Source organism: Morone saxatilis, unplaced genomic scaffold (genome assembly GCF_004916995.1).
Source record: "Morone saxatilis isolate NCDOM2014 unplaced genomic scaffold, NCSU_SB_2.0 Contig17, whole genome shotgun sequence".
Lineage (NCBI taxonomy): Eukaryota > Metazoa > Chordata > Actinopteri > Moronidae > Morone > Morone saxatilis.
The window spans coordinates 15109133-15118716 of NW_023339729.1; the positions used below are offsets into that span (position 1 = coordinate 15109133).

Genomic DNA, 9584 nt, shown 5'->3' on the forward strand with positions numbered 1-9584 from the left:
AATAAAAATACAAATAAAAATAGGAACAATACAAGAGGAATTAAACTACAGAAAACAACGTGGGGTTTCAGACGCTTACTGATAAAGATTGGGCAGTCTTACACCAGACCTATTACAACTCCAAAATCAAGCCATTACAGCAGCAGAAGGCCCAAAGTGGTCATTGCTGATGGGGCCAACTACTGTGAAATTGCCTTTATCTATTTCTCTAGCCGTAACACTACTACTCATTAAACCTGTGTTTTTTTTCCCATAAATCTTCCTCTAAAACTAAACACTGACCAAAGTTTCTGCAGCCGTGAATCCAAATGTACCTAATTACATCTCTTTAACACAGGTTATTTAAGTCTTTGAATAAAAAAATATAATTATTTATTCAACAACTAACGTTTGCAGCACCACTGGTCAACCCTTATTCCCATATTTTCATGTTTTACTAAAAAAATAATAATATCTGACTTTGAACAATTGGATCCACTGTCAGCCTCACCCTGAAGGCTCTAAACAGTGACAACTTTATGTCTGTTTATCATGATTTCTTACACCTACTGGCCGCTTCGCCCTCCTCTGCTCCAGTCCTGCCTGGTTTTTAAATGTCTCAAAGACATTGTTATTGATTTTGCCCTGTCAACCTCTATTAAATTTGTAGCTCAGTGAAGACACACAGGCCAATGTGTGTGTGTGTGTGCGGGGGGCGTAAGAATACGAAAAAAGGGATATTACATTATGTATAAGCCCAACCCAGTGTGCCTGAGCTTCGATGATTTCATGTTTGTGTAAACAGTATTTACAATTTTCACTGAATCATGGGACATCATGGCCCACAGCGTCTGAATCTGCTGCTGCAGAAGCACCGAGGAGGAGGGGGGGTGGGTGCAAAAAGCTAAATAGGAAGCACACTACTGTTTGACGGTGCATTCGCGTCCCATTGGTTGGGAATGATCAAGTCATAAAATGTTCTGTTAGATATCTGTTTATTTATTATAGAGGTAAAGTGGAGGAGAGCTGTCTTCCTAAGTGATGGTACAAGGTGAGTTCCGCTGTGGCAGAGGAGTAATTACTGTTTTAAGTGGTGTATTAGGCCTGTGTTAAAAAACAAACAAACGCAGACTGTATAAAATAGGCATGCTGTTACTGTAGTCACTTTCAACCAATCATAACATGGTCTACGTCACTTTGCCCCCCGCCCTCTAAAATCGTATTTCAGCAACTGGATAGTCAGAAAATGTACACTTGGTCATCCTAATCAAGGTGCGTTTGCGAATCTTCCGACTGTACTTGAAGGCAGCATTGATCCTGCGGAGTTTCGGGGAAGCGCATCTTAGGCGCGTCCACATCTCCAGCAAGCATACCACACACACACACACGCAGGCAGGCTGGCATATACAGCAACACACCGGGAGCATCCCCGACCGGAGGGAGCGCTCGTTTTGGTTTGACAATCTCCGAACCACTGTGTTTATATTGAGTCACGTTTAATAACAGACTGTCTCCGACGCTGCAGAATGATCCCGGGCCCCGCCGAGCCTTCTGGATTCTGAGGCCCGCACAGAGATCCACCTTGCACCGGCAGACGGACCCCTCACTGACCGCGTCGCCTCCAGCTTGCAGCCAGCCAGAATGTCAAGTAGCCCCGAAGGAAGGCTGTCCAGGGCCGGCTGCGCCTCCGACTCTGACTTGAAAATCGCCTCTTCGAGCAACACGTCCCCCGAGGGTGGACCTCCACCACCGCTGCACCAGAACCGTATACGGCAGGTGGGTGTCTGTCCGCAGCCCGCTCTCCGCATTGACTGGCCCAGTCAGCCGTGTAACGGGCAGCCCAAACCGCGGCTGATGTGCGCTGTTTAGAGGTTGGGGGGGGAGCAGTCAAAAGGCGTTGCCGTGCATCAGCACATCGGTGATCTGACAGATTATTTTGTGTTAAAATGGTGTTCAGATTACCTGCTAATAGGAGCAAGATTATCTGCAGAGAGAATGCAATCTGTTTTGATAAGAGACTTAGGGAGGATGTGATAATACCCAATGTAGATAGGCCAATTGTGCCAGTGGCCGTCAAAATAAACACCAACAGACTTGCACTAGACTTCTCTAGTTACTACAGGCTGCAGTGAGGGATGTTTACAACTTCACCTACACCACTGGAGCTTTACTGTTTACATGGACCATATTATGCTTTACTGGCCCGAGGGTGAGCGTCTCTGACTGTGACTTCTAACATGGAAGTAGTTTATCCAGCGCTGTTAAGGTCTGTGTGGGACATTGGTAGTTTAGAAGCAGTGTGAGACCAGCAAAGTTCACATATTCACACACACACACACACCACACACACACACTGTATGTAAAGTCTTATTGCTTGTGGTTCTGTTTCAGCGTAATGCATTGGTTGGTAAAGAGTGTGTGTGCTTTGAGTGTACTGTATGCTCTCTTAAGCCACTCTTGGGCTGGGCTGGTTTGCCAGTAAGTCTTTCTGTCCTTGAGTGGACTGAAATTCTGATATTACTACACTATGCAGCCTCTCCTCTCCTCTCCTCTCCTCTCCTCTCAACAAAACAACGTCATCGTGTATTTATCTCTAAGACCTTGGTCCGTTTTAATAAATTGATAGAATGCTGTGCACAAGCTGAGTAGGAGTAAATCTGTACAGTCAGCTCATTCATATCTATGAGTCTGTTCCCATAAATGTGTGGCATAAACAAAAAAAATGAACTTGAAGTGTTACCTTCTAGATTTGATCATGTAGTGTGTGTTGGTGTATTCAGTGAAAGTGAGTCAGGAGATGGTAGAAGGCTGTTTCCTGTCTCAGTGCACTCTCTCAGGCTAATGTGATTTCAGTAATGGACTGTAGTGCTACACACACACACACACACACACACACACATGCATACACACACTTTAGTCTCTTCTTTTAGGGTGGGGCCATTGAGCTCACACACTTGGATGCAATCAGGAGCTTTTGTTTTTATCAGCATTGAAAAATCTAAACTTGAGCTAAACATGTGCCTGTGTGTCTGTTTATCTTGATGTGCTCTATAATGAAAGTACAAAAGAGACTTCTCCTTAATTTCCCCCAAAAGTCTGTTCTGTTAAACATTTAGGCGTGAAGTCCCACCGAAAGCTAATCTTTGCACACAACTGTTACCTTAATCTACAACTACTCTCTGTACCCACATGTCTGCAGATTTTACAGTATCATACCAGTATATTACATCAGCTCATCAACTGAACTTGGATAAGCATGTCACCTCAGTTGTGATCTTGTCCTAAGCAGCTTTTGAGATATAGAAGCACAGTTTTAACTTTTACTTGAAGTCATCCTATTTACATCTTTACATCCTAAATGAAGGCGTTTGCTCTTGTTGTTTTTACTTCTCTCATCCTCCATCGAAGATTCTCTCGGCAGCTAAAATAGGCTGTGTGAGGGTCACTTCACCTAAGTCAGAAAGAGGTTCATTTTTGGACTTGAAATGGCACATAGAAGTAAATCCACCTTAAAGTAGTTTTGGATAGTTGAAGGTCAACATTTGTTATGGTAGCACACATTATCAGAAGCACCTGGGTGGTGCAGGGGAAGAATAGTTTACCACTGCAGAGATCCATGTTGAGTCCCCAGCAGCACTTAGCTCTATTGATCGATCACAAGTGGCAGTGATTGAATGATCATGTCCTTGTCGTGGCATCAACCCTACTGGTTGGTCTGTCTGTGTTCTTTGTCTACACCCTGACCAAGAGTAGGACTTCGCGTTAGTAAGGACAAAAATAAAATAAAAAAATGATAGAAGTAGCACTCAGTAAACAACGGTATACTGTTGTTTAAAGGCCCAACACACCCACCGAGTTGAAGCTGGGTGTGGCTATGCTGGAAGTTATGAGAGCTGAATGTACCATTTACAGTGTACCCATAAGAATGATAAATAGTCCTCCTTAATAGGTACAGTGGTTTTATCAGAGCTCTTTTTGCTGAAAACACGCCATGCTGCTGTTAGAATTTGGGTTCATGAAAGCAGGGAGACGGAAGTAAATTTGCGTGCATTAAAAAACACAGCAATGAGCCAAGAGAGCGAGAAAGCTTTAAAGAGCTCCAGAGCTGGGTGGGAATTCTCTGTGGGTTCATCACTGCACCCATTTCACATTACGTGCAGTCATTTCATTTATTGTTAATAAATGTATTGATTAACAGAGCTTTAACGGCACATTTTGATTGCTTAGCTTACATTATTGTGCATTTTAAAATAATGGCTATTGCACTCCGAAAGCTACGATTAAATTCTACCTTCTTCCAAGTATTTAATTGCATCTAGCCCTGTAGATAGTTTTGGTTTCTTTTGTTGAACACAATAGAACATGTCTTTCCAGAAACAATAAGCTGGTTTTATAGACCTTGCAGTGGATAGTTTTTACTTACAATACCTTCAAGTGAAAATTGTTTACAGCAATGTCTCCAAGTTACCTAGAGTTAATAGGACATTGTTTCTAATATAAAGTTTGCAATCAACTCCATTATATAGTATTTTATTGTATAATCCCTATAATGTCTAAAAATAACTATATACAGGGCTCAGTGCCAGTAGAGGTTAAGTGGAAAAGTATGTTTTCTGTGATATTGGGGAACTGACTCTTTAAGCTGGTGGAGCTCCTGTGATAGAGAAAAAGTGTTAGAGATGCAGAACATGAACTGGCAGGTAAGGGAAACTTCCAGTGAAATATAACTAATAAAACTTATTGTTGAGACAGAGCTCACGACAGGAATAACACATCTACGTACGTGAGACAAAAAGAGAAAATGACAGTGTGATGTGAAGCTCTTAATCGCAGGTCTAAAAATACCGCCCATCTCTGATTGTCCTGGAGAAAAATAGCTTCTCCCTAGCCAAGTGGCTGTGTGTCCATGTCTCTGTGCTCACCAAACCTGTGTCACTGGGCATTTACTCGCTGTTCTGAACTGGTGTTGGCTGATTGCTTCACGCAGTTTGATTTCTTCTCTGTCTGAACAATACAGAGACTGCGTCATAATTTGTCAACCCTCTGCCTGTGCTAGTCCACTTCCCTTTTTGGTTGGATAGTGGATACTTAAGAGCTCAGTTTGCAAAGATCAATTCAAGGACTGGATTTTATGTCCACTGCAGTCTGATATTGATAATTGAAATTTTAGAACCCCCAGGCCTCAGCTGGGACTTACTGGCCACCTTTTAGATATAAGCTCTCAGAGATAAGTTTGAATACTGCAGCATTTAAGATTAGATAAGGAATTAGTTATCCCCAATTTTTAAATGTTCTGGCCTTATATTAGAGATGACTTTTGTTTATGACTACACTTGACCTACTTCTTGCTCAGCTTTAAAGATCCCCTTTCGAGTGAACTTACTGTATCATCTCCTCTTTCCCCTCGTATTACGTCTCTTCCATGCCCACATTCCTTCCCCACTTTTTCTTCTTCTTTTCTCCTCCAGAGCCTTACTTCTTCTCACTGCCTTAAAATAGGGGTTTGACTCTTTGAGTTTTCTCCTTGTCTTCTTGGCTGTCATTCCTGTTTATCTCCCATTTCCCTCCAATATACCTCCCCCCCTCCCTTCACTCTGTCTACCCCACACTCCTCCCCACCACTGGTCTCTACACTGAGATACTGATGTGCCAGGAGGTCAGATTTCACTGCAGCCTTTGACATTTCCATCTCTCTGTCTGTGTCTCCACTGCTTTTCTGTGTCTGCCTGCCTATCTGTCTGTCTCGGTCGGTTCTCCACTGGGAGTGGTATGATGGGCTTCTGCAGGAAGGGGGTCCTAATGGAGCCATGGCCTTCATTACATTACCTCTGAACAGCCACACACACACACACCCAAAGCCATAGCTGTCTTCCAATGCATGATGTCCAATAGTAGTGTTTGGCCAATCAGGGTCTTTGTAAGGTGCAGTTATACCGGATGTATGTACGTACACACACCCAAACACAGTCAGCATTACATAGCTGTATTTACCAGAGCCGTTAGAGCACTTGTCTGGTTATAAGTGCTTACACAGAGAACTGGGAAGGACCGCAAGTCGACCACTCTAGCACCTCTATTGATGGTTACCAACAGCTATTAAGAATTAATAGAAGAGAATACCTGCTTGGTTCTGCATTTTTGTGTACGATATTCAGGCATGATTCAGCAAGATACTGTTTGTCCAGTACACTGTCAAAGATATACAATTTAAAAGCAAGCAAATCCTCACAAGCTGGAACCATAGAATTTTTGGTATAACTTATAACTTATATACTTGTATTAAAACTGTTGTTTTTAACCAAATGACTAATAGATTAATTGACTAATTGTTTCAGCAGTATTGTTATTGTCTTTTGGGCTGCAGATTACCAGAGCTCTTGTTTTGTTCAATCAACAGTCCGAAACCCAAATACATTATATTTACAATAATATAAAACTGAAAGAAGCAGAAAATCCTCACATTTAAGGAAAAAGTAATTGTAGTAATTGAAAAGGAAACCATCAAAAAGTTGCAGATAAATTTTTCTGTCAGTCAGCTAATCGTTTCAGCTCTGATCTTCTGTCTGTTGTTCTGAACCATATCCACCACTGCGTGTAAAGTTGACCTGAAGAAATCGCGCACAAATATTCATATCCACAGTTCACCTCAGAGAGTGACCATATTTGGCATGATACTCAGGTCTCTAAATACCAAAGAGTCTTGTTGTAGACCAGCTCTGATGCAATATACAAGCAACAGTCATGTGATGGTTCTCTGTTGGTTTCGTATGAGTTTCCATACTGTGTAATGGTGATAGGGTGGTGAGAAAAGCATTGGTATTCCTGTCCTGGATACAACATCCATATGGACCATCAGCATGTCTATATTTGGGTACAAACAACGTCCTGACACTCCTGGACTGTCCTTCTTGGTAGTCATGGTACCTCATACCTTGTTGGGGTGGCCAAATTATATCTGGCACCATCTCCCACTGTGTGGTTTTATCCTGATGGATGTTTTGAAGGGCAGCGATAGCATCACTTGATGAGTCATTGTTTCTCATCATCTTTATTTCTTGTTTAGGTGAAGGCTGTTCATCAAAAGAACACAGACAAAGTCAAAAAGTGTCAAAGAAAACTTTGTTATAAGGAGAGACAGTGAGAGTACATAATGCATAAAGATGACTGCATTAACTGGCCACAGCTGCAGGATATAAGGATATAAGAAGATGATTATAGAAGCGTGTTGTCTTAAGATGCATCCTTTACCAGTCATGCTGTATAGAGAGCAGGTGGATTCTGGACTGGAGGCAGTGGGAGGCATTTAGATGTCAATTATTCATTATGGCCTTATAACTCAGTTTCCCGTCAGACAGAGGGAGAGAGAGGAGGGCGTGGTTCGGGATCAATGGACTTCTCAGAAGCTCAGCTCAAACACCTTCATGTAAATGTGCTCTCTCTCTCTCTCTTCCTTTCTCTCTCTCTCTCTGTCTCTCATCAAGTCCTTCCAAACCTTCCTCCTCCCTCCCCCCCTCTCTCCACGGCCTCTCATCATGTTTGAGTTGAGTAAGTGAAGGTTTTCTCATAGGAAAATGCATCAAAGCTTTTTGCTGTGTTGAGAGAATAGCATGGCTCATAGCACTACACACAGACAGAGGCAAACAGACACACACACACACACACACGCACACACATGTCGGCAAAAAACACGAGACTGCTTTTGCCACGTGCTGAGCAAGAGGCTGTGGTGCAATTTCTAACTCCTGCAGTTGAAGAATCAGAAGAGTGCAGATTAACTTGTAAAACCACCTTAATGCTTGTTTTATTCCCACACTCCTATTATATCTGAATGGGCTTTTATTATGTACCCCTTAGGTCTTACATTTGAAATGCTTGCTGTGCACCAATTCAAACTCATCATTGGTTTTGGCCCAGAACAGAACTGAAAAGCATGATTGCTAATTAAATGTTTATAATTGACCTCACATCTGTTTTATTTAGTCTGAATCATTTTCTCTCTCACACGCACAGTGTAATATTACATTAGGTCCCTCTCTCTCTACTTCCGACAGTATCACTCAGCATTCCTGGTATGTCCGTGTACTGCCGCGAATTTTAGGTCACGCGCTTCATTATTCATTATACATTCAACTTGGAGGTGAAATCAGTTTCTGCCTCAGTACCCTTTGTCTTCTGATGCTGGATGAGATCAGCCATCAGATGGAAGTACATTCTGCCAACATTTTAGCACATGAACTGTGGGTCAGAGTGGTAAAAATGTTTCTCAGTGTTCTGCAAATGCATGCAACATTTGGGGGCTGTTGCCCTCTGCATGTGGCCTGGAGGTTAAGATTGGTCAGATTTCAAGATTAGTTACACACAAATGACCATTTAGACAATTTGCTTTTGTTCACAGTCTCCGATCCTTTAGTCAATTCAGCTTTGTCTCAAATACGTTTAAAGTAAATAAAGTAGTTTAAAGTCAATTTGAGCAAAACTGTGTAACGCCCACATCTTTTTACATGTTTTTACTATTAAAACTTAGCTATAGAAAGCTGATTTAGCCAAAGAATGTCACAATGCATAACTGAGTGCTTTGTGTTTTACTGTTCTGAACAGTACATGCACATCTACTAGATCCTATGACCTGAAACAAAATGCTCCCTTGATCCAGTAAATAGGCAGTACAGGCTTCTTCACACGCTTCCTACAATCTCAAGTTCATAACACCCTAATACCAGGATATTGACATTACTTAGCATTGATAGCATCTGCAGTGTGATGGCATGGAATATTTTCCAGTGGACTCCAGGTCTCTCTCATCTCATTAACAGGAAAGGCAAACTGACATCATGTGTTCCCAAGGGACTTGGGCAGCACTTCAAAGCGTAAAAAAAGTGAAAGCCATAAATTTGTATGACGGCCATTTCCAAGGCAGTAGGTATTATACCAAGCCTCCTGTATCAGGAGGTCATGGCATTGCATTTTACTGGTAGCTTTTAGATATAACACCTCATAAACCTGGCATTAGCTGTGGGAAGTGAATAATGAATTTACGGATGTAATCAGTTGCTTACTCATTTCTTATACAGTACTCATAGTTTGCCTCGAAAAAAGGATGTTGAAGGCTGTGGCCTAATGTGGCAAAAAGCAAAAAGCTGCAAGCAATCAGTTAATGTAGTGCTGCTGTTTGACTGTAGGGCTGCTGCTTGGAAGTGGGGAGGCTTGTTAATATTGTAGCAACACTGAAGGACGAGATGTGCAAATATTACTGGTAAATCAGCTAAGTCACAAATCTGATTTATCCAATTGTGTGCGAGCAGGTGTCCGTGTGTGAATGTGCTACTGCTTCAATTATAACAGGGTGTGGCCTTGACTTTCTCCATCTAGTCGTCTCTCTCTCTCTCTCTGGGCGTATCATGTGACTGTACCAAGGTTATATGTCCCATCCACATTGCATTTCTCTGTTCCCTCCCCACCCATGTCTCAGTGTTACTACTCACTGTATGTGGGTGTGGTCCGGATTCTGTGATCTGGATTCTCAACCGCCTGCTTTGTCCACTTGCTATTAAATTTGACTCTGTGTGATTTGGTTTTGTAAGAGACAGAGAGAGAGGGAGTCGGAG

At 42.2% G+C, this 9584-nt stretch overlaps 1 protein-coding gene across 1 annotated transcript in view; it reads left to right on the forward strand.

The window, feature by feature from the left end:
• Positions 1-1339: 1339 nt before the first annotated feature.
• ank2a (ankyrin 2a, neuronal) overlaps positions 1340-9584 on the forward strand; it is a 63065-nt gene continuing 54820 nt past the window's right edge. Inside the window, exon 1 of the mRNA XM_035659727.1 lies at positions 1340-1755. Coding sequence (XP_035515620.1) covers positions 1621-1755 — 135 coding nt within the window. The 5' untranslated portion in view covers positions 1340-1620. The remainder of the gene's footprint in view (positions 1756-9584) is intronic.